This window comes from Heptranchias perlo, chromosome 24 (assembly GCF_035084215.1).
Source record: "Heptranchias perlo isolate sHepPer1 chromosome 24, sHepPer1.hap1, whole genome shotgun sequence".
Lineage (NCBI taxonomy): Eukaryota > Metazoa > Chordata > Chondrichthyes > Hexanchiformes > Hexanchidae > Heptranchias > Heptranchias perlo.
In genome coordinates, this window is record NC_090348.1 from 18,380,494 (window position 1) to 18,406,413 (window position 25,920).

Consider the following 25,920-nt stretch of genomic DNA (forward strand, 5'->3'; position numbering starts at 1 on the left):
CAACATGAGGGGAAAAAGCTACTTGACCTCGTCCTCACTAATCTACCTGTCGCAAATGCATCTGTCCATGACAGAATTGGTAGGAGTGACCACCACACAGTCCTTGTGGAGACGAAGTCCCGTCTTCACACTGAGGACACCATCCAACATGTTGTGTGGCACTACCACCGTGCTAAATGGGATAGATTCAGAACAGATCTAGCAGCACAAAACTGGGCATCCATGAGGTGCTGTGGGCCATCAGCAGCAGCAGAATTGTATTCCAGCACAATCTGTAACCTCATGACCTGGCATATTGCTCAGTCTACCATTACCAACCCTGATTCAATGAGGAGTGTAGAAAAGCATGCCAGGAGCAGCACCAGGCACACCTAAAAATGAGGTGCCAACCTGGTGAAGCTACAACACAGGACCACATGCATGCTAAAGAGCGGAAGGAATATACTATAGACAGAGCTAAGTGATTCCACAACCAACGGATCAGATCAAAGCTCTGCAGTTGTGAATGGTGGGGGACAATTAAACAACTAACGGGAGGAGGAGGCTCTGTAAACATCCCCATCCTCAATGATGGCGGAATCCAGCACGTGAGTGCAAAAGAGAAGGCTGAAGCGTTTGCAACCATCTTCAGCCAGATGTGCCGAGTGGAAGATCCATCTCGGCCTCCTCCCGATATCCCCACCATCACTGAAGCCAGTCTTCAGCCAATTCGATTCACTCCACGTGATATCAAGAAACGGCTGAGTGCACTGGATACAGCAAAGGCTATGGTTCCCGACAATATCCCAGCTGTAGTGCTGAAGACTTGTGCTCCAGAACTAGCTGCGCCTCTAGCCAAACTGTTCCAGTACAGCTACAACACTGGCATCCACCCGACAATGTGGAAAATTGCCCAGGTATGTCCTGGCCACAAAAAGCAGGACAAATCCAATCCGGCCAATTACCGCTCCATCAGTCTACTCTCAATCATCAGCAAAGTGATGGAAGGTGTCGTCGACAGTGCTGTCAAGCGGCACTTACTCACCAATAACCTGCTCGTCGATGCTCAGTTTGGGTTCTGCCAGGACCACTCGGTTCCAGACCTCATTACAGCCTTGCTCCAAAACATGGACAAAAGAGCTGAATTCCAGAGGTGAGGTGAGAGTGACTGCCCTTGACATCAAGGCAGCATTTGACCGAGTGTGGCACCAAGGAGCCCTAGCAAAATTGAAGTCAATGGGAATCAGGGGGAAAACTCTCCAGTGGCTGCAATCATATGTAGCACAAAGGAAGATGGTAGTGGTTGTTGGAGGCCAATCATCTCAGCCCCTGGACATTGCTGCAGGAGTTCCTCAGGGCAGTGTCCTAGGCCCAACCATCTTCAGCTGCTTCATCAATGACCTTCCCTCCATCATAAGGTCAGAAATGGGGATGTTCGCTGATGATTGCACAGTGTTCAGTTCCATTCACAACCCCTCAGATAATGAAGCAGTCTGTGCCCGCATGCTGCAAGACCTGGACAACATCTAGGCTTGGGCTCATAAGTCGCAAGTAACATTCGCGCCAGATAAATGCTAGGCAATGACCATCTCCAACAAGAGAGTGTCTAACTACCTCTCCTTGACATTCAACGGCATTACCATCGCTGAATCCCCCACCATCAACATCCTAGGGGTCACCATTGACCAGAAAGTTAACTGGACCAGCCACATAAATACTGTGGCTACAAGAGTAGGTCAGAGGCTGGGTATTCTGCGGCGAGTGACTCCCCAAAGCCTTTCCACAGTCTACAAGGAACAAGTCAGGAATGTGATAGAATACTTTCCACTTGCCTGGATGAGTGTAGCTCCAACAGCACTCAAGAAGCTCGACACCATCCAGGATAAAGCAGCCCGCTTGATTGGCACCCCATCCACCACCCTAAACATTCACTTCCTTCACCACCGGCACACTGTGGCTGCAGTGTGTACCATCTACAGGATGCACTACAGCAACTCGCCAAGGCTTCTTCGACAGCGCCTCCCAAACCCGCTACCTCTACCACCTGGAAGGACAAGGCCAGCAGGCACATGGGAACACCACCAGCTGCACGTTCCCCTCCAAGTCACACACCATCCTGACTTGGATATATAGCACTGTACCTTCATAGTCGCTGGGTCAAAATCCTGGAACTCCCTACCTAACAGCACTGTGGGAGAACCTTCAGCACATGGACTGCAGCAATTGAAGGCGGCGGCTCACCACCACCTTCTCAAGGGCAATTAGAGATGGGCAATAAATGTTGGCCTTGCCAGCGACGCCCACACCCCATGAACGAATAAAAAAAATTAAGCTGTACCACAGCAGTGAACTAAAAACAAAAGCAATGTTGCAGAGAAACAAGATTATTCTGTGTGCAGTGTGACATTTACTAAGCCCACAGAGTCATAAAATGCAACAAAGGCATCATCAGAAAACTTTGAATTGTTAATCATTTTCAAACATGTTGTGCATCTGATAGTCTCGATGAGCATCAGCTCTCACACCACAAGGGGCAGTAAAGACCATTAAGATTATCATTTTAAACGTCCTTGACAATGCAGCATCGCAGCGGCCGTACTCCCTCTGTCTGTTGTCTTAAGGTTATGATATTACTGGAATAAGTACTTTGAATCTTATGCCAGATTTTATTCAGTTAGAATTATTTACCAGTTACTTAAAATGTCTTCACAACATCCCCCATACAAACAATTTGAAGAGAGCTACTCGTGATTTGTAAATAAACCACTGAAGGAAGCTATCCACACTGGAATGTCAACAACTGATTAAGTTCGCAGCATTTCTGAAAAGCATCTCGTGAGAAAGTGATGCTGCATCATTAGGATGAATGCTCACTGAATAAGTTCAGCACTGGGATAATCAATTTTATGATAAGAGTTCTCATACTCCTGAAGGGCTAAATTTGAAAACAAGATTCCCAAATTAAAAGTGATGCATAGCTGTATAATACCAGTACTGACTTAATAGTGAAGAAGGTACCATTTTATTTCTTAACATCATTCCCTGTGGAAACAACAAGTTTTAATTGTAAATTTCTCTTCCCCTCCAGTTTCCTCACGTTCTGTATTTAAATAGATGATGACTCCACCTTCTCTTTATATTCCAGCCCACAATTCTCCCATCACATAATACTTAGGAATTGTATATTGATCATTTCTTACCTATTTACAAACATACTGCAATGTGATGGATCACGACAGACATGGGCCTAGAAGTTGGACTGTGGCTGAATTGGGGCGCGATCCCAGTGCTGTGCACGCTGCATGTACCTAATGAGGCTGGTGACAGGACCATGGCAAATTGGTCTACTGGCCTTACTTGTTTATTACTGGCAAGCTCCAGACCCCAGTCGCAGCCCCAGAGGCAACAGCTGGTCCCAGGAGGCATTAACATCAGTCCGGGGAGGGGGAGAGGTGCAGGAAGAGTAAAAGGAAGTATACCCTAAACAGTAAGATTCTTAACAGAGCAGAGAAACAGAGAAATATAAATAGATCTTTAAACATGGAAATGCAGTAGAAAAGGCCATTAAAGAGTCAAATGGAATTCTGGGTTTCATCTTGGGACATTGAGAACAAAAGCAAAGAAGTAATAATGGATTTACCTAAGATATTGGTTAGGCCACAGTTGAAGTACTCCATTACAGAAAGAATTTTAGAGCCATGGAATGGATACAGCCATGTTTCACTAGAATGATACCAGGAATGAGATGTTATATAAAGAAAAGCTCAAAAAAAATATATTTTTTTACTGGCACAAAGAAGGTTGACGGGTTGTCGGTTTATATCTGGCTGCCTGCGCTCAGCTCACTTATTAGTCTGAAGTCAAAGATACAGGTCTAGTCAGAGAATTTTAAGATAGCAATTGGCCACGTAGGAAGTAATTGACCGTATTTTAAGAGTCAGCTTTATGGTACCCTCCCCAGCCACTATCTTAGGCTGAACTAGACTATTTGCAACCTTGGCATCCTGTTTGACCCTGAACTAAATTTTCAACCCCGTATCCGCTCCATCACAAAGAACACCAACTTCTACCTTTGTAACATCACTCGCCAAACCCCTCATCAATGTTTTTGTCACCTCCAGATTTGATTATTCCAATGTTCTCCTGGCTGGCCTCCCATCTTCCACCATCTGTAAACTTCAACTCATCCAAAACTCTGATGCCTGTATCACATCCTGCATATCATTAATCCTGCTCACCCATCACCCCTGTCCTTGCTGACCTCCTTTGCACAAACAACCTGCACTCCCAGTTATGGATTTTGATACCGGCTTTTTATTTTATAGATTGTCTTTGCATTATTGGAATCAATTTAGGTTTGAAGGAATGAGACTTCAAAATCTATCAAGTTGTCGAAGCATCCCATGACTTCATAAATGTCATTGCAGGTTAGTTTGCTTGGCACATTATTTGGACTCTTTTTAAGGTTTTCTTCCAATAACATTTTAACTGTGGGGTACATCAGTACTTAAAAATCTAATCAAATTTAATTCAAAATTGAAAGTCCCCATTATCCTCTCCCCTTCCAAATTAAAAGTGTTATGCATTATAAACAGCATCTATTTTTCAGACTCTGAATGGAGTACGATACATGCACCCAGCTTATTCAGTCAAAGTAACTTGGGTGCCACTTGGAATTAGAAATGTGTGTGTGTGTTACAAGCTGAAATTATTTATGAAATCTGGAATGTGTTCCATTTCAGTATTCCTCTGCAGCTCAGAATAGAACTATCAATTGAGCGAGCAGTCTGCTAACATTACAGTGAGGTAGGATCATTTTAAGGGGGCACTGTCTTTGTGAAAAATTGTTTGATAAACTTTTTTTTGTTCACAAACATGTATCAAAGGCAGGACATGATTTCATTATGTCAAAAATGACTCGTAGTTTCCTGACTCTCCAAACAGAGAGACTTTTGCCAAAAACTTTTTCATGCTCCTTTAACATGAAAGTGCAGTCAACTCTCATTATAACAAGCCCTTTGGCAGCCAGCCAAAAAGTGCTGAGTGTCCCAGAAAATGTTGGTATTTGCAATGTCTGCATTTTGGTAGGAAAACATTACTTGCATACCTATACTCACAGGATCTGTATTTAGTACACATAACATACATGCTAAGATTTTTCAGTTCTGTATTTAGTGCACATATATTATGTACACAACAGTGTTCACAGGATCTGTATTTGGTAAAGAAATATTACTTACATGGAAGCATAGAAACTCACAGCACAGAAGGAGACCAACATTATTGTGCCGTCTCTTTACTGAAATGAATAGGGCAATCCATGACCCTATTTTTTTTCCCCATTTCAAATATTTATCCAATTTTCATTTTAAAAATTCAATGTTCCTGCCTTTACCAATTCCTGTGGTAAAGCACTCAATGCTCCAACAAATCTCTGCATTAAGAATTTTTTCCTAACCACCTCACTCTTTTAGTGAGGATTTTAAGTTGATGACCGTTCGTCACTAACTCCCCAAATAAAGGAAATAGTCTTTCCCTATTCACTCTATGAAAACTACAGATTTTTAAAAAATCTCTATTAAATCTCCTCTGCTCCAGTGGAAATAGTCCCAGTATCTCAAGTCTCTCCTCATATCCACAGTTTCCCATCCCTGGCATCATCCTGGTGAATCTACACTGTATACTCTCTATGGCTTTAATGTCCTTTCTATAATGAAGTGCCAGTATTCCAACTATGGCTAACCAATGCTTTGTACAGATTACTTATACTCTTTGCCCCTATTTATAAAAGGCTGTTGGCCTTTTTTGTGGCTTTAATTACCTACAGTTGCAATTTTAGGGAATTGTGTCTTTGAATCCCTAGATCTCTGTTCATCCGCACCCTTCCATTACAGAAGACACCAAATTGAGGGGTATAGTTAATACCGAAGAAGACTGTGACAAAATACAAGATGACGTTAACAAACTTGTAGAAAGGGCATGAAAATGGCAAATTAATTTCAATATGGATAAGTGTGAGATTTTGGTAGGAAGAATAAAGAGGCCACCTACTTCATGGAAAGTAAGAGTCTAAATGGGTAGAGGCGCGAAGGGGTCCAGGGATACAGATTCACAAATCATTAAAAGTAGCAATACAGGTTAGTAAAGCCATAAAAAATGCAAACTAAGCACTGGGGTTCATTTCTTGAGGAACAGAATTCAAAAGCAGAGGGGTTATGTTAAACTTATATAGAACCTTATTTAGACCACACTAAGAGTAATGTGTGCAGTTCTGGTCTCCATATTACAAAAAGGATATAGAAGATGCAAAAAAGAATTACAAGGATGATACCAGAATTGAGAGGGTACAACTTTCAGGCAAGACTGAACAGGTTGGGGCTATTTTCTTTAGAAAAGAGAAGACTGAGAGGTGACCTGATAGAGGTTTTTAAAATTATCAAGTGTTTCGATGGGGTAGATGTGGAGTAGATGTTTACACTTGTGGGGGAGTCCAAAACTAGGGGCCATAAACATAAGATAGTCACTAAGAAATCCAATAAGGAATTCAGGAGTAACTTCTTTACCCAAAGAATGGTTAGAATGTGGAACTTGCTACCACATGGAGTGGCTGAGGCGAATAGTATAGATGCATTTAAGGGGAGGCTGATAAGTACATGAAGGAGAAAGGAATAGAAGGATATGGTGATAGGGTGAAATTAAGTAAGGTAGAAGGAGGCTAGTGTGGAGCATAAACATCAGCATAGACTTGAAAGACCAATGGCCTGTTTCTGTGCTGTAAATACAAGTTATGTATTTCTACGTATACTCCCATTCCTTGTTTTTTCTCCCAAAGTGTATTACCTCACACTTAACCACAATAGATTGCATCTGCCACCTCTCTGCCCATTCTGCTAACCTTTCTATGTCTTCTGAAATCTTTTACAGTCCTACATGCTGCTTGCTAAATCCCCTTGTGCTATCAGCAAATTTCAAGATTATGCTCCCGAAGCTCAAGTTCAGATCATATATATTAAAAGAGAACAAAATTGGACCTACCACTGACTCTTGAGGTACACCACTTACAAACTTTCTGCAATCTGAGCAACACCTAATTACTCCAACTCTTTTTTTCCCTGGCTATCAACCAACTTTCTGTCTATGCTGCTACATTTCCTCTTATACCATATGGGTGAAATTTTCCAACAAACTTTTTGAGACACACCTTATCGAACACGTTCTGAAAATCCATATACGCTACATCTAATTCATTCCCTTTATCAATGCAACCAAAAAAACTCTATTAAATTTGTCAAACATGACTTCCCTTTAATAAATCCACACCAGCTGTCCTTGATTAACCTCTGCATTTTCTAAATGCTGACTTATTTTATCTCAGTATTTAAACAATTTGCATTTGATAGATACAGATTACAGAGATGCATGTTTTGTTGTCAAAGTAAAGTTGCATTAAAAACACATTACATTATTTCCACAGATAAAAATAACAATCTCTTCTCTCTCACCAGACAAAAACAATTGTCAATTTTTTTTTAACTATAAAGATAGGGCACCTTTAAGTCTGGACACTGAAATATTTTGTATAATAGAATCTAATAGGAATGGTATAAATAACATCTGCAATATCTGCACCTTAGGAGACAAGTAAGTTGCAGATAAGACTGTGGTGAATGGAAGATATAATGGGGAAGTAGGATATAAAAGCAAAGAAATTAACAAACTTCTGTAGTGTAACTGTGGTAAGAACACATTGTCCCATTTCATCCACACTGACTTGGTGCATTTGAGGGACAGAACTGCTGAGATCACATATGTCTATAGATCACGGGGTGGAATTTCCACACTAGCTCTCCCGATCTCCCATCATGACTTTAGTAGAAGCTACAGTGGGAGATCGAGAGAACCCCCATGGAAATTCTATCGCCTCAATTCCATCCTGTTGCAAGAATGCGATCTTGCTGCATTTTCAAAGTACTTTACTACAAAATGATCTCAAATTAAGTCTACAGTAAAACATTACAGTTAATTATTCTTCAAGAAAAGATTAGATTTCAAATATATAATTACCAATCACAGATATTTACATTTCTGTACAAGTAATTCATACCAAATGGTCGAACAGAGCAATCTTTGCAAACCCCAAAAGGAACAAATTTAGAGCATGTGTGTAAATGGCAGTAATCCAAACCTGGAGAGCACTTAATGGTCACAATTTTGTGAGGAAAACAGGGCTCTCTCCTGCTTCCTTTAGTTCAATGCTCATGTCCCTTCTGCTATAATGAGCAATTCACTCAGTATTCACAAAACCCACTCAATAGATTCATCTCCTGACCATATAGGCCAAATGTTCCAGGTATGCATATCAACATATCCATGATATTCATATGTGCATCTGTTTTTTGACCTGTAGTTGATTTGTAGGCAGAGGCAATGCAATTTTCTTATTCAGAATATGTGATTTGGGGCTGGTTTATCAATGTGTTGAAGATTGATGCCCCCTAGGCATTATTCAAAAGCAAAACTTTAACAATTGGACCGCATCAAGACAGGATGTCCAATACCTTCTTTCTTGTGTGGATATTGAGGTAATGTTTGCAGGGTAAAATGTGAAGGATATGCAAATAGAAACCTGAATATTGCTCAAAAGTTGACATTTTGTATCATGGCAGACATTGAGGCCTGTTTATTCTTGCATAATAAAAGCTTGAAACCACAGAATGCAAATCCATTGTTGTATATGTTAGACATTCTTCCATTTGCAATAGGTGAACAGAACTGCTGTCTTTATATTATTACTTGCTCATTCTGGGATTGCAAAGGTTTCTGGATAAAAACAGCTGAATGAACAGAATGGCACAGTTGATTTGCATATGAATGTAAACACCAGAAATTGATTGAATTGAGTTTGACAACAAATATAAGTGTTAAAAATTGACTCATACTCCTTCAAATGGCAATTGTGAAATCCACTCCAAATTGGGTGTTAAACCTCAGAGGCAGTCATCATCAATCAAAAAGCTATTGATTTGGTTGATAATTATTTTCAGGACAGTAAGAAATCCTCAATGTTTATGAAGTGTGTCCATAAGAAACTTCAATTTCAATGACGACCAAATCCTAGATTAGGGTTCATGCCCACAATTCTTTATACACTAAGCTCCCCATTATGACTGGGAAAGACACAAAGCAGAAGGAGTCAATTCAGACAAGGGTGAAAGTGAGAAAATTAGAGGAATCATCTCAGACCAGTTTCGGCCACCTCCTGTTACAGAGAAGTCCTGGCAGAGGTCTGCGAGGAGGTTGCCTTCCTAGCCTCTTGGCAGTAGAGGAAAATCTACTTTTTATATCATCAAGGCATGAGTTACTTTGTTATGAACTATTTTGGAACTGGGACAATTCTTTCAAAGTCACAATTGACTAGTTGCAAAAGCATGCTTCTCAGACAGGCTGATTGAGGGATCACATTATATTCTTATAAAGTCCATGTTTCTAATGTATTTATTCACTGAGGCACTGCCAAACAAATTACTGGAAAAAATCTCTGCAAGAGTTACAATGATAGCCAACATGGGGTGAAGCATCAGTGAAAGTGTTTTACTTGAGTGGAATGTAACTATACACAGGGCGCTGGATTTCCATGGATTAGAATGCAGCACATTTTACACTGACTGATCAATAATACAATTCTTGAAGCTTTTCTAAATAAGACACATGGACAAATCAGAGTGGCTAAGATCCCTTACCTTTGATCTGATGGGAAGGTGAGGCTGCTGGCGATGAAATGGAGGTCCGTGAAGTTGGAACTGGGCATTGCTTGCCTGGTTCTTCTGTCCCCTTTAGATCCATCTTTTGCATGATATAATCTGTAGATTTGAAAACAAATGGCAAACATAGTAAACTGCTTGTATATTTAGCTTTAACTGATATACTTTTATTTTTAAAGAAGTGTAGGATCAGATTATAAGTATCATAAGCAGCAATAATGCAGATAATCCATTCGGTATACTTGAATCATCTGAATGTCTTGACACACATAGGACCCCCTCAGATCATTTTCATCTATCTCCTGCTTTGGCACCAAGCTGTGATCCTTTAACCTCCTGGTTAGTTAGGAATCTATCCACTTCTCTTCTGACTACCTTAAACCAATCCACATTCACTGTGCAGTTTCAACCTATTTTATAAGCTTACTCTAAGTTTGTGCATTTCTCTCATACTTCACTTAGTTTAAATCATGCTTCTTTTCCACGGAGAGAATTTCTCCACATCTAATCCTTTCATGACCGTAAAAAATTTCATTTGGTCTCCCATTAGTCTTGTTTTGCATTTAATTATGAAACGAGAAAGACCAATCAGCCATCAAAGACCATATTATTCTAGTTATGCATAGGTAAATTAAATCTATAGATGACATGCTTTTAGTACACGTAAAGGAAGAAAGAACCTGCATTTACATAGTGCCTTTCAAGTCCTCAGGAGGTCCCATAGTTCTTCACAGCCATTGAAGCACTTTTGAAGTGCAGTTACTATTGCAATGTAGGCAAATGTGGCAGCCAATTAGCGCACAGCAAGGTCCCACAAACAGCAATGAGATAAATTACCAGATAATCTGTTTTAGTGGTGTTGGTTGAGGGATAAATGTTGGCCAGGACACAGGAGAACTCCCCTGCTCTTCATCAAATAACGTCATGAGATCTAGTATGTCAATCTGAGAGGGCAGATGGAGCCTCTGTTTAATGTCTCATCTGAAAGACAGCATCTCCAACAGTAATGCAATGAAGTGTCAGCCTAGATTATGTGCCCAAGTGTCTGTAGTGCTGCTTGAACCCACGACCTTCTGACTCAGAGGCAAGAGTGCTACCGCTAAGGTCACATCAACTTCAATTCTTACTGCGCATTGAATACACTATTTATTTCTACCATTCTTGACTTATTTAATCACCTGAGGAAAGCCAATGGCAACATTTTCAAGATGAAGCTCTGAAATTTCTCTAATCCCCAAAGAGAATTGAGCAACAACTACAATATATCTTTTGACCATTAAAATTTATATTATTCACCTCCCATCAGTTGCACTCGTCAGACACATGGCATTTTCATAGTCCCAACAGAACTAGAATTATACTATTTCGTAAAAGTATTTGATCTGTAATTATCACTATCACTTTTAATCCTAGGCTTGGCAATACGTTCATTCAGCTCCCTCCTAAAGGAGATATTCAGCAAAGTATTAACTGCATTCAATGCTTTATTTTTCTCTCCCTACTCCTCCTGTCTCCTCAGGCTATACACCAACTATAGCCAAAAGGGTAGATCTTCAGCGATACCACTCTGAATTGGTTGCTAAGAGTCAGATGAAGCAATTTGCTCTAATTTTCCCTCCTTTACTGTATCCATTTGGTTGGGTATCTAACCTGTGGCACAGAGATCAGCTATTAAAGGTGGAGAATCGCTGGTTTGAACCTGTATCTGTCACACCACATCTTGGCGTTCCAATGAATTGTGGCATCCCTACATTTCTTTATGCCAACTGTATCAACTTCAATTTAATTTAAGATATTCCTAAGACTTTCAAAAAAAGTAAGTGAGAGGCAATAGTGCTTGTGATCTGTGAGACACTCGAAGCTGAGGTACGGGATGCATCCATTGCCACAGATGTCTCTATCTACAGTTCCAAATGCACAAACTTAGAAGGCTCTCCAATTCTGCAGCATGACGTTTCCATTTTGTCTGCAGTTTATGTCAAGGTTCCTAAGTCAGTATAAATTAGTGATCAACTTTGTAGTTTGAATTGGAATGACTATCAAAGATACAATAACAGGAACTTATAGGAGACATTTCCTGCAAAGAATAAGCATTTTAAAATACAAAATGGATACTCTGCAAAAAGCTCAACATCCTGGGATGAGGAAGGGAGAAAAATCATCTGAAACTTCTCTTCCTGAATGACATCCAGTGATCCCTATACAAGAATGTGTATCTGGTCATCAGGTAACAATAGCATCAGCCTCAACTGCGATGCCCCCTACAGTTAAATAGTCTGCCAACATTCATTGGCTGGGCTTTTTGTGAAAATAGACACTTCAATAAGATATTGGAAGGATACTGGTACCTGTGGAACTATAACCCAGTATAATTCATAACTCTTTGGAGTATGAAAGAAAAGAGGAGAAAATTAGAAATATACAGATGCCTCAGACATGTCCATATGGTGGTGCAGTGTAGCAACAGCCATTAGTGAGACAAAAGGACGGATCCCTCAGGTGGTATTGAGTGATAGGATCAGTGCCAGATAGGTTATTTGGCAGTAATTAAGACTTACCGTGCCGTTAAAAGGGTACTTAGACTTGAAATGTTGTAACTTAACTTTTTTGGCGCTAGTCTGATTCAGAAAAAGAATAAAATAACAGAAAATTCTCGCGCATCAGAAATCAGCAACCACTCATGGAGAAGCAAGGGAGACATCTGATACAAATACAAAAGTGGCACATTAGACATTTTCAAAGTCATCATAACAACACACTCTGTCCAACTCTAGCACAATATGAATATAAAACCATGTCTTTCTCTTATTGATACACACTGACCAGGTTATCAACACAGCAACAGGTGGTCACAGCAAATATGGCTGCTCTTTCGTATTCTGGCCACTCCTTGCTTTGTCACTAATCTGATTCTAACTGTTGCTGCGTAGGGTTAGCATGGAACTAAAGCTACAAAACTGTAATGCTCCACTGATAGAGTGGAGCTTCGTCATGGGCAAGTACAGATCAGGATTTTAGGAATTCACAGATGCTGTGCATCACAATTTGCAGCACGCAAAAAAAGTGGGACAAAGAGAGAATGTGTCAGCCTCGTGAAGAGTTATGTTAATGGAATCCAACACCGAAATTCACGTTGTTTGGATGAGGTCAGCCTCCAGCACTCACCTTGCCGATATAAAATCAGTGCATGAATAACCTACCGGCCTGGCCAGCTAAAATTGGATTCTTAAAGCTAGATTACCATTCCCAAAGCTTAATTGAAACTTTTTTTTTTGAGAAATGTTGCAAGTTAGTGGCATTTAACTTCCATGAATATTTTCTTTTAATTTGAAGGAAATTATTTTTGTATCTTAACATTATTTGTTTACTACACCTTCCTACAGTATTGCTGATTCCTGCAGAAAAGTGCGGAGGATGGTAATGAATTTGGGGATTTCTACTGTGCTCCACGATTTAGAAGAGGATGATGAGTTCATGAGAGGACCACAAACGCAAGTGGAAATAAAAACCGAGCAGTTACTGTAACGGGTGGATGAACTGCAATACCACTTTTACGCCCAGGCAACAAGTTGAAAATATACCCCATTACCCACGATTTAAAGCTACATCAATCGTGACCAATGGGGCTGCAATGTTACAAAGGCACCTTCACAATCTTTTGTGTGAACTGCAAACATCCTGGCTTTCAAAAGCACATATTAGAGGCACAGTGCCAGAGTTGTCATTCCTGCCATTAACACTATATGAAATGTTCCAAGGGCAATATACTGATTAAATATTTAGGTCCGTTTGGATCAGGGAGAACATTTACTTATCCATGCAAGTGGTCTGTTTGTACCATGGTCAGCTTCAGGCAAGGACCAGAAATTTAACTGGACCAGCCACATAAATACTGTGGCTACAAGAGCAGGTCAGAGGCTGGGTATTCTGGGGTGAGTGACTCACCTCCTGACTCCCCAAAGCCTTTCCACCATCTACAAGGCACAGGTCAGGAGTGTGATGGAATACTCTCCACTTGCCTGGATGAGTGCAGCTCCAACAACACTCAAGAAGCTCGACACCATCCAGGACAAAGCAGCCCACTTGATTAGCACCCCATCCACCACCCTAAACATTCACTCCCTTCACCACCGGCGCACAGTGGCTGCAGTGTGTACCATCCACAGGATGCACTGCAGCAACTCGCCAAGGCTTCTTCAGCAGCACCTCCCAAACCCACGGCCTCTACCACCTCTAGGGCAGCAGGTACATGGGAACAACACCACCTGCACGTTCCCCTCCAAGTCACACACCATCCGGACTTGGAAATATATCGCCGTTCCTTCATCGTCGCTGGGTCAAAATCCTGGAACTCCCTACCTAACAGCACTGTTGGAGAACCTCCAGCACACGGACTGCAGCGGTTCAAGAAGGTGGCTCACCACCACCTTCTCAAGGGCAAATAGGGATGGGCAATAAATGCTGGCCTTGCCAGCGACGCCCACATCCCATGAACGAATAAAAAAAAAGTTTACGTTGCAGGGAAATTCAATGACAGTTGGAACTCTTGGAATTGGACTTAAACCCTTGAGCATCGCAGATGAGTTTACTTACACAGATGTTGTCAGGCTGCATAAGCCACCAAAAAGTATACGTGTCAGAAGCAGCTTTACTGTGTTTTCCCAATCTGGACTTTTCCTAGCAATTCACTGTCAGGTGTCACCTTGGTTCAGCTGGTAGCAGTCTCCAATCTGAGCACATAACATAGTACAGTATTGAGGGAATGCTGCATTGCTGGTGCTGACATCTTTTGGATGAACTATTAAACTGAGGACCTGCGTAAATATTTTCATTCTTCAGGGTGGATGTAGACGATGTCATAGCAGCGTTTTATAAAGAGCTGGGAGTTCCCCCAGTGCCCTGACCAATATTCCTCCCTCAATCAACACCACCAAAAAAATAGATTGACCCATCATTCGTCTCATTTGCTGTGTGCGAAGTGCTTTTGGATGGCACAAGGATGTAACAAGGCACTATGTAAATGCAAGTTCTATCTTTCTTTACAAGCCAATTTTCAGCAATGGTAAACCAGTTTTTCTGAACTGTAACTAGATTAAGAAAAGGTTTAAAACTTCAGTTTTGGCACAAAAAGATTTAACAAAGATAATTTAGGGTAGATTAGGCAGGAGGAAAGTGAAATGAAAGTTGAAAAATAAAAATAGGGCAGATGATGAATGGAAATGAGAAGCAAACAGGGCAAAATAGGACTGATGGGTGAGCAGAGTTAGTGTTTACTTGTATTTTTAATTAAAATTGTGTTTTTATTTTAGAACTTCGTGAATAACAGTGGAGTAAAAAGCTACTCCTGATATTTGAGCAGCTTTATTACACAAACAACTTGCATTTTTAAAGCACCTTTAACATAGAAAAATGTCACAAAAAATGTAATCAAACAAATAAAGGACACCGAGCCAAGGAGGAGATATTTTGGAGGGGTGACTAAAAGCTTGGTCAGAGGTGGGTTTTCCGGAATGTTTTGAAGGAGGAGAGGGAGATGAAGAGACAGAGAGGTTTAGGAAGGGAATTACAGAACATAAGACCTAGACAGGTGAAGGCATGGCCAATAATAGTTGGGCAAAAGGGGTGATGCACAAGAGACCAGAGTTGGAGGAATGCAGATTTCTTGGAGGGTTAAATTTTGAAGCAAAAAACCTCTAATTATCTTACCTGATTATCAACTGTTATAAAATATAAATATTTATATTTTATAACAGTTATTAGAGACAGACAGACAGACACACCCACACACACACACACACACACACACACAGTGACTTCCTTCATTTAATTTGTGTTTTCCCCCAAATGATAAACAAGTGAATTTTGAAATTATTTCTGTAATATTAAGATTATTTTCATCATCATGGTGCTAGTTGGAAACTTACAAAACCAGCTTGCCAAGGAGACAAGTATTCCCCTGAACCAGCAGTCCAAGAATAACTCAAATTTCATAGGTGAAAATACACACACTCCCATCCCACTCCTTATATTCACAAAGGAGCTTAACCTAAATATAATATTCAGATAGGTTTAATCAAAAACCACTTGTGTATGTAAAATGATGATTCATTTCTATTTAGTCAGGTGGGCTGCCTTCACTTGACTTGTAATTACTCTGTCGAAAAACATCCATGAACCAGAAATCTGCATTAATAAAACCATATGTCCCGTCACCTGTAAGCACTTCCAATGTTAATTGTGCCCACGTCTATGCTATATCTGGTGACACCTGCCTGTCGCAGTTTTAATGGGATTTTGCAATTAATGTGACAGTCTGTGACTCAAGAATCACTCTATAATTACACAAACTCGCCACCAGGTGGCTTTTCCCCACACATCACTTCAAATCCTTTCTGAAACTTTTTCCATCTAAAAATGTTTACTCCACCATTTTTCTCAAGAACTAAAATTTCTAATGTCCAAAATAAGGAATTAAACATAAAAAATAAAATATTTCACAATAACATGATTAAATGCATCCATTGCGTTGTCTTTTAATGCATTTTAATTTTTTTTTATTCGTTCATGGGATGTGGGCGTCGCTGGCGAGGCCAGCATTTATTGCCCATCCCTAATTGCCCTTGAGAAGGTGGTGGTGAGCCGCCTTCTTGAACCACTGCAGTCCGTGTGGTGAAGGTTCTCCCACAGTGCTGTTAGGAAGGGAGTTCCAGGATTTTGACCCAGCGGCGATGAAGGAACGGCGATATATTTCCAAGTCGGGATAGTGTGTGACTTGGAAGGGAACATGCAGGTGATGTTGTTCCCATGTACCTGCAGCTCTTGTCCTTCTATGTGGTAGAGGTCGCGGGTTTGGGAGGTGCTGTCGAAGAAGCCTTGGCGAGTTGCTGCAGTGCATCCTGTGGATGGTACACACTGCAGCCACAGTGCGCCGGTGGTGAAGGAAGTGAATGTTTAGTGTGGTGGATGGGGTGCCATTCAAGTGGGCTGCTTTGTCCTGGATGGTGTCGAGCTTCTTGAGTGTTGTTGGAGCTGCACTCATCCAGGCAAGTGTTACAGTATTCCATCACAGTCCTGACTTGTGCCTTGTAGATGGTGGAAAGGCTTTGGGGAGTCAGGAGGTGAGTCACTCACCGCAGAATACCCAGCCTCTGACCTGCTCTTGTAGCCACAGTATTTATATGGCTGGTCCAGTTAAGTTTCTGGTCAATGGTGACCCCCCAGGATGTTGATGGTGGGGGATTCAGCGATGGTAATGCCGTTGAATGTCAAGGGGAGGTGGTTAGACTCTCTCTTGTTGGAGATGGTCATTGCCTGGCACTTGTCTGGCGCGAATGTTACTTGCCACTTATCAGCCCAAGCCTGGATGTTGTCCAGGTCTTGCTGCATGCGGGCTCGGACTGGTTCATTATTTGAGGGGTTGCGAATGGAACTGAACACTGTGCAATCATCAGCGATACATCCCCATTTCTGACCTCATGATAGAGGGAAGGTTATTGATGAAGCAGCTGAAGATGGTTGGGCCTAGGACACTGCCCTGAGAAACTCCTGCAGCAATGCCCTGGGGCTGAGATGATTGGCCTCCAACAACCACCACCATCTTCCTTTGTGCTTGGTATGACTCAAAGTTCATCAAAGTTTACCTGAAGGCCTGCTTGGACTTGATATTTTTGCCCAGAATTGTGACACAATGAGCTCAATTTAAATTATGCAATTTCACCATATGCAGTGTACCTAATTTTTCAGGATGCATCAGTGCTGATCAATCAACAATTAACAGAATATTTTTCTTTAGGTTTTAGCATTTCTGTTCAGTAGCTTTTCTTCTATTAATTTTGTAAAACGAGAGGATTCATTTCAAAAGCTTTTCTGAGGTAAAGTTTATATTGACATTTTTTCAAATGAAGAATGTGTGTGCATATGTGCGCACAAGAGAGTGAGAAAAATGACACTTTTCGGATTACACACCTGTTGTAACTTTTCTTGTGTTCTATAAACTTCGGAATGTGTATTAAGCTAAGGGAGAGAGGGAAAATGGAGCCAAAGTGAGTGAGAAAGAGTGTCTTTTTTCATGTTAATGCTCAATAATGCCAATTAATTATCTCACCAGTGCTTTGTTGACAGTTAGAAATGGTAAATGCTAATTGTTTGTGCCTGTAAGACAGCGATTCTAACTGCTGACATCTATGAGCCAGAGATACACAGAGAGGCAGTGTCTTTCCTCAATGTAATTTTATTTTTTTTCTTCAACTTACAAGTTGAATTTTAAACAAAACCTCTCTGAAGGAAACAGATTGCAATGAGGGTAGTGGAGAGAGAAAAGAAGGGAAGTAGGGTGGGATTGAGGGGGCATCTGGACTTTCATCATGTACCTTTGGGGAGAGTAATGGGGTGGTGTATGGAGGGTGAGAAAGTGACAGTAGAGAAAGGAGGAAGGATACAGGGATTGAGCAGGTAAATCAAGACGGAAAAGGTACAGTTAGTAATGGGAATGAGTAGGAAGGAGAAGAGGTAGTGAGAAGGGAAGGGGTAGGAGCCACAATAGGAATGAAAGGATGGGGAAAGCACAAATGATGGGGATGGGATGGGAAGAGAGCCACTGAGGGCCACATATTCCCACGGCCCCACATTAAATGCAGCCTGCTATGTTGGTGGATCCTTTCCCTACCACACCATGCCATGACATCCACGACTTCTCATCTGACAGGAAATAACAAAAGGAAGAGAGAAAAGCAGAAGGTGAGAGAGAAATAGCAACACAATGACAGCAGAGACAGGTAAGACAGGGATCATGTTTTCTGACTTACCATGTGCAACGCCACAGGGGATCAACTCATAAATGCATAAAACTGACAATGAAAACCAAGGGCACAATCAGAACAAGTATCAGTTAAAATAAATTATAGCAGGAACAGAATGGATTCTTGCTAGAAGCTTGAATTCTGTTTTTCTCCCCAAGTGTTTGCACAATGAGTTTCATGTCATTTTTACATTAACAACAAGGAATGAACCTACAGAACATCTGAACATTTAGTTTCCTTTAAGTTCCATTGACAAAAATAGGTATGTCTTAAATGCCAGATTGCAACTAATAAATTTGCACTTGTAATTACATCAGTCTCATACGCCACATTAGAAATGTGATCATTAATCAAGTCTTATGACTTGCAAAAGCAGTAATGTCAGCTGTTACTTATTCATCAACTCCAGGGAATGCACATCTCTATAGCCTACAGGGAGGAATCAAACCTTTTAAATGATCTCATACAATGACCTAAACCTCAAGTGCAGTAATGACACATTGTAACTCCTCTCTACCATCAGTGGTAGCATGCTTCAATTCTAGTTCAGGTAATCAAAGCTTCCTGTAACAGTGCTGGGTTCTAAACTTGCCGTATAAACATATGCACTGCATTGAACACTTCCATCCATTCAGGAATAGTATGTCAGGCAGCCTATTTCACAAATTCAGGTCTTTATTAAAGGTGTTCCAACATCAGTTATTGTTAAAATGAGCTATTAATTCACTTTCCAATTTTCTCCTGTTGCTATCAGGCTCAAATCAGAAGTGCTGTGACTGTTAAAAACTACTCCTTTGTCTACAATGTGTTTTTTTTAAAGTGACAAAAAAATTAAACTGCTGGAAGAATTCTTGTTTTCAAAAAGACAGGAAGCTGTAACATTTTATAACCTATTTAGAGGAGAAAATGGTTTCACATTCCTTGAGCACTTCACGTACACACAGCTGCTATCTTCACAGGTTATTTAAAAAATGTCCAGTTTTGATTACCAGGACACAAGGGAGACCATCAAGCACTGGAGGCAGTGAAGAGCCGTGAGGCTGATCTCTGGTGTCAAAGGTCTGAGTTATGAGGAAAGACTGGAGAAACATAGGCTTTTTAGCCTGCAAAGGAGATCTGTGGAGTGATCTTATAGAGACACACGAGTTAGTTAATGGGATGGAAAAGGTAAGTCCAGAATATCACTTTAAATCAAATTAAGGGTAGGACAAGAGGACACAAGTTCAAAATAGGAAAAGGTAAACTTAGAGCTGATATCAGGAAATTCTTCAGACAGAAAATGATCAACATATGGAATAGACTCCCAGATAGAGTAGTGGAGGCAAAAGTCCTGGAAATGTTTAACAAACAATTGGATATTGCAATGGGTTACTTTGGGATCTTTCTGGATTGGTGAATTTAGATGGCTTGAACGGCCTTCCTCATTCGTAAATGTCTAGTGGTTTTCTGAAATGGAGGCTGGCAAGTCTATATATTAGATGTTACATTTTTAGTGTTCCAGAAGGGAGAAGAATATTTTTGCACCATAGTTGAATTCAGCCATATCATCACTAGGTTTTGACAGACCATATGCGACCATGCACAAGAAGAAATTCACATTGGTGCCGGCATGACTGTACAGTTCCAACAGTAAACAGACTGTAAATAGTATCAAACTGGAGAAGTGAGTAGTACTCACTTTGCTTCTTTGTCCCACTCCCAGAAAATCATCACCCAAGGAAGCATTTGAAATGTGGTGATCACCTTCCCATTAAATTAATGTTCCAGGTTTATGGACTACAAAATGTATTCAGTGTATCGGCTATTGATGAAATTAAAATGAATATACTATAATTTAAAATAAACAAATCTACATGCTATGGTAAAAGAGAAGCCATTTGCATTTGAAAAAAGAAATCTAACTAATATTGTTGATCATATCTATAGATTGATGCACAATTTACTAGTTCTTATGTCCTTTTTAAGATTAAACTCCTTCCAAGTTATTTTTCCCTCTTTCTTTGGATTTCCTGCAGGCATACAGAATCCTTAGCTAAGCTAGGCAGGTACCTCTACCTCTGCGAACACATTCTGAAAATAGCCACCAGCAAATGCAAGGGAAGATCTATAGGGAACGCTTGGTCTCCACTCATAACAACATCGCTTAAATCAGTGAAGAAATCACAGACACAGCCTGTGCCCTACTACAGTGGCAGGATTAAGAAGTTGCTATGCCAGAATTTGCTGTCAAAATAACGGCAAGGCTAATGCTGCTCGCAGTTATTTATGGGCAAATGGTGCAGCAACTTCAAGCGAGGAGCAGGTGTGTGGTTAAAAGTGAATATCCAAAAGTTGCTGTCCGAGTTGTGTCGCTCCGCCGTTAGCTTCGCGAAAACAGCATCTCGCCCTTAGCCTCCCCATTTTCTTTTCAGAAACTTGCTGTATTTGCCCATCAAACTCATCACAGAAAGTTAAGTCTTGTCATGACAAGCATAAGTACCTTTTTAACACATGATAAGTGTTAATGACTGCCAATCAACCTCTCTGACACCGAGAATTAACTATTACAAGTGTGGTGTCTCTCTCATTCAGGTTTTCAATTTTTCGGGGAGATTTTAAAAATGTGAAATTTTTAATTTTTTTTTCTTACTTTTCCTTTATCTCTTTTTTCTCTCTCTTAATCCTATTTTTCTTTCCCTCTCTTTATTTCTCTTTCTGTATCTGAGTTGACATTGAATTTACCTCCTTTAATTCACCCTGCTTCTCAGTCCTTCCTGTGTTTATTTCCCAATCCTTAAATCTCATTGGTTAAGGATATATCCTGTTGGTTACCTTGTTCACTCAGGTCCCAGATGCCCTGTTTCCCTCGCTGCGCTGTTATCAGCTCACACTTTCAGCAACTTTGTGGGCAAACATTTTTTTTTGAGCTGAAGGATGCAAGTCTAACTAATGGCAGGCGCTGTGAGATGCCCTGCTATAGGAAATTCTGGCCCGATGAATTGTGTTCCTGTGCTACAGCAAGATGTTTAGATTGACATGAATATTTGGGAATTTTTGAATGACATCCATTTCTGAAAATGGGTTCCTTCTTCAGTAGTTGTGTGATATTAAAAATATGCCCAACACCATCACAGGAGAGGGATACATTCTATTTATTAATTGCACTAAATTTATCTCAGCTGACTGCTTTCTGAAATTTTATGAGTTTGAGTCAATATTACATTACAATCAGCATCCTCAAATGCAATAAACAGCTGACGTTATTTCGGTGATAAGACAAAATATAATTATTAACCTAATTCTTCTGTTCCTTTTTAGGTTCTCTGCACCATGTATCAGCATAAAGTACCTATAGGTGATATATGCACAGACTCTGCCAATAAGAAAGACCATAGGAACAAGTCAAAAATGAGAAAAGCCCACTGAACCCATCAAAATCCATTCTTCCAGCTCTCCTCCTCCTCCAACCTAGCAAGCAAATGGATCTTAATCTTCTTTAATATGTCTGGGGGTGATTTTAACCCTGCCTGGGTGACTTACCTGGGGATGTCCTACCTGGATCCCACCATCTTCCATTTGAACCTGCTCATCTCAGCAAGTGGCAAAGGCACCCGCCTGAAGCTAGCGGGGTCTTTTTTTTAAAAAATATGCAGCTAGTCATGAGATGAGATCACTGGGCTTAATTGATACTCACATGACCTCCAACTACATGGCAACCAATCAGAAAGTAATACCATTAAACTCATGTTTAATATTGTTAACTAATTAATTTTAATTCTGGCCTGAGCAGCTTTCCCGCTGGATGAAGATAGCGAGAAGAGGATCTGGGACCAGAAGAGGCCATTTAAGGTAAGTTTTTTTTCTTAAACTTTCCCTGTGAGGCACAGAGGAGCAGCGAACTTTAAGCCTGCCCAGGTCTCCCTTTCTGCCCTCCTGTGAGAACCTCGCTAAACCCGCTCCCCACAACTTGCTGGCGAGCCTTCCTTTGGTGCCGGCCAGTGACTTCCTGCTACCCGAACCTCCACTCCCACTTGTTGGACAGCTGCTGCTTTCTACCCTTTTCAGGCGGTCAATTGATTGGAGAAGTCATTGAGGCCCAGGAATTATAATTGCCAGGCATCATGCTGGCCCCCCTGAATTCCCCCTTCTGAGTCTGTTATCTTGTTTGGTGTAAACTTATTTTTTCTTGCTTTTGCTATTTAATCATAATTAATATTCTACTTTTGTGTTTTCCATCTGGCCCAGATCTATCCAGTTCTCCTATTATACCTTGTTCAATTCAGTGACAAGCACATATTAAAATGTGTCTGTTATGATATTGTCAGTCTCTCCTCACAGTTTGATCATACATTTAATTAAAATATGCTGACCATCAAACTTTCTCCTTAGATTTGCAGAATAAATGGGATCATAACTTACATAATGTCAGCATCTTAGAACCGTTTAGAGATAAGATCACCACATCACATTCTAATTAACTGAAACTATTTTCCTTGAAAATTAATTTGAAGTGAGTGTTCAAAGTACAAACATTCTATCATACAATAGCTTAATTAATACTCACATGACCTTCAACTGCATGGTAACCAATCAAAAAGTAATACGATTACACTCATGTTTAATAGGGTTAACCAATTAATTTTGCCTCGCATCTAATGTATGGGTTAGTATAATGTTGCAGAATACAATATAGGTACAGGATACATTATGAAAGGTACATTATTATGACTGACCCCAGTCTCCTGTGCATTGTAGCTCCCATCCCCCATCATTCTAGAGTTTCTATCCCATTTCTCCATCTCCTGGCACCCGTGCTAGCCGATATCATTAATGGCTCCCTCTACCGAAGCACCATTCCTCTGCCTTCATTGCCCCCTCAAAAAAAGCGCTACTGGCCCATCCATCCTCTTCAACTATGACCCCGCCTTTAACCTTCCTTTATTCTCTAAGGTTACCAAATGTCTTGTCACCATCTAGATCTTATTTATATGCTTGTCCTCTGTGCCATCATCTACAAGCATGGGCACAGATTCCATATGTATGCTGATGCCAGCCAGTGTTACCTCCCCACTACCATCTTCGACTAAACAACAATCTCTGTGCAGTCAGACTACCTATCTGACAAGCAGTTACGGATGCGTGAAAATTTCCTGCAACTCAACATCAAGAAAATCAAAGCCACCATTTTCGGTTTAGCATAAACTCCCTTGGCACTGACTCCATGGGAGTGATTTTAAGCCCAAAAACAGGTGGGTTAGGGGCAGGTGGAAGTTGAAAATAGTTGTTTTTTGGATTGCGACTGCAACCCAGCTTTATTTCCAGGTTTAACGTCAGTGCATAAAAGTACAGGCTTCCCACTGGGAATGCAAAGTCCGAAAATTTTGCAGTTGCGACCCAAAAAACCAACAATTTTCAACTCCCACCTGCCCCCAACCCACCCGTTCTTGGGGTTTAAAATCCCCCCCATAACTCACTCAGGCTGACCCAATGCCCAAAACCCTGGGGTACTGTCTGATCCAGAGCGAAGGTATAAACCCTACATCCTAACCATCAACTAAACTGGCTATCTCCACCCCAAAGAGTGGTTTCTCAAAGACCATCCATGCTGGGTATACATGGTTCCTGTCCTTCCCAATTTCAGGGAGTATGAGGTGAACCCATTAATTACTAATTGTCCCTGGTCATTGTGGATAATGCCATCATTGCTTGGCTCATTCACAGCCCAATCCCCTCTCTGTCTCAGTAGCTGCAAGATATGGCTATAGAAAGAAATTTAAACCTATGTAAACTCATTTTAATTTGAAACTCACTTAAATTTAACTTGTTCCTATATACTTGCCGTAGAAAAACCTGAAACGTGACAGGTCTACCATCTTCCTCCCTCTATAACTTCCAACTTCTCTAAAATTCAGCTACCCCGTATCCTGTCCTGCACTATATCCTGCTCGCCCACCACACCCAACCTCACTGACCTACATTGTCTCCCTGTCCTCCAACTCAGTGACTTTAAAATCCTCTTCCTCATCTTCAAATCTCTCTGTAACCTCAGCCTGCCATACCTCTGCTACCTTCTCCTCAAGCATCTTTCATTCTTCTGACGCTGACCTTTCGTGCAATCTGCTCTTACGTCACCCCACCATTGGCCCCACTTAGTTGCACTCCCATTCCAGAACCCCTTCTGCCTCTCCATTTCCTTCTCCCTCTCCATTTCCTACTCCATCTTTAAAAACCTTCTCAAAACTCATCTTTTTGACCAAGCCATCAGTTAACTCTCCATGGCTCAGCATCAATTCCTTTTATCTATTTTACTTGTCTTTTCCTCTGCCCCCCTCCCCACCTGGTAAATCGCAATGGAATATTTTTTACATTAAAGGCACTATATAAATGCAAGCTATTGTTGAAGGTATTGGAGTTATGATTTATGTCCTAGCCCTTGCAATGAGCATAAATCATTCACAATTTTGTCATTCATGAATGGTCAGTACAGTTGCAGAATATAAATCATATCCAACAGGGGCATTTACTTGACAACGTGGAAAATTGCCCAAGTGTTTCTGATCTACAAAAAGCAGGACAAATCTAACCCAACCAATTCACACCCTCTCAGCTACCTACAATCATCAGCAAAGTAATGAAAGGAGTCATCAACAGTGCCATCAAGTGATTATGTACTCAGCAATAACCTGTTCACTGACACTCACTTTGAGTTCCGTCAGAACCATGAAAGCTTCATACTTTATCCAGTCATGAATGCAAGAGCTGAATGCCAAAGGAGAGATGAGAATAGCTGCCCTCAGCATCAAGGCAGGGTATGGCACCAAGAAGCCCAAAACTGAGGTCAGTGGAGATCAAGGAGGAAACCCTCTACAGAATTTGGTCATACTTGTCAGAGAGGAAAATGGTCATGGTTGTTAGAAGCCAATCATTGCAGCCCCAAAACTTTGCTGCAAGAGTTCCTCAAGGCAACATCCTCAGCCCAACCATCATAAGGTCAGGAGTGGGGCTGTTTGCTTATGATTTTAAAGCGTTCAGCTCCATTCACAACTCCTATCATAATGCAGCAGCCCATACCAGCCGACTGCAGGACCTGGATAATATACAGGCTTAGGCTGACAGGTAACATTCATGACATGGAAATGCCAGGTAATGACCATCTTCAAGAAGAAAGGGTCCAATCATCTCTCGGCCCTCAATGGCATCATGATCATTAAGTCACCCATCAACAACTTGGAGGTCACAATTGACCAGAAGCTTAACAGGACCAGTCCTTAAATAGTGTAGCTGCATGGGCAGGACAGAGACTGGGTACTAAGCAGTGAGTGGCTCACTTCCTGATCCCTCAAAGCCTTGCCACCATCTGCAAGGCTTATGTCATAATGCACTAGGTTTCACTCACCTGGAAG

General features: G+C 41.0%; 1 protein-coding gene across 12 annotated transcripts in view; it reads right to left on the reverse strand.

Moving 5' to 3' along the window:
* The window catches only part of anks1b (ankyrin repeat and sterile alpha motif domain containing 1B), a 738,433-nt gene that overhangs the window by 319,818 nt on the left and 392,695 nt on the right, over positions 1 to 25,920 (reverse strand). For all 12 annotated transcript variants that reach the window (XM_068004841.1, XM_068004853.1, XM_068004843.1 and 9 more), the window contains one exon: positions 9,720 to 9,839. In XM_068004841.1, the coding sequence (XP_067860942.1) occupies positions 9,720 to 9,839 (120 nt within the window). The remainder of the gene's footprint in view (positions 1 to 9,719; positions 9,840 to 25,920) is intronic.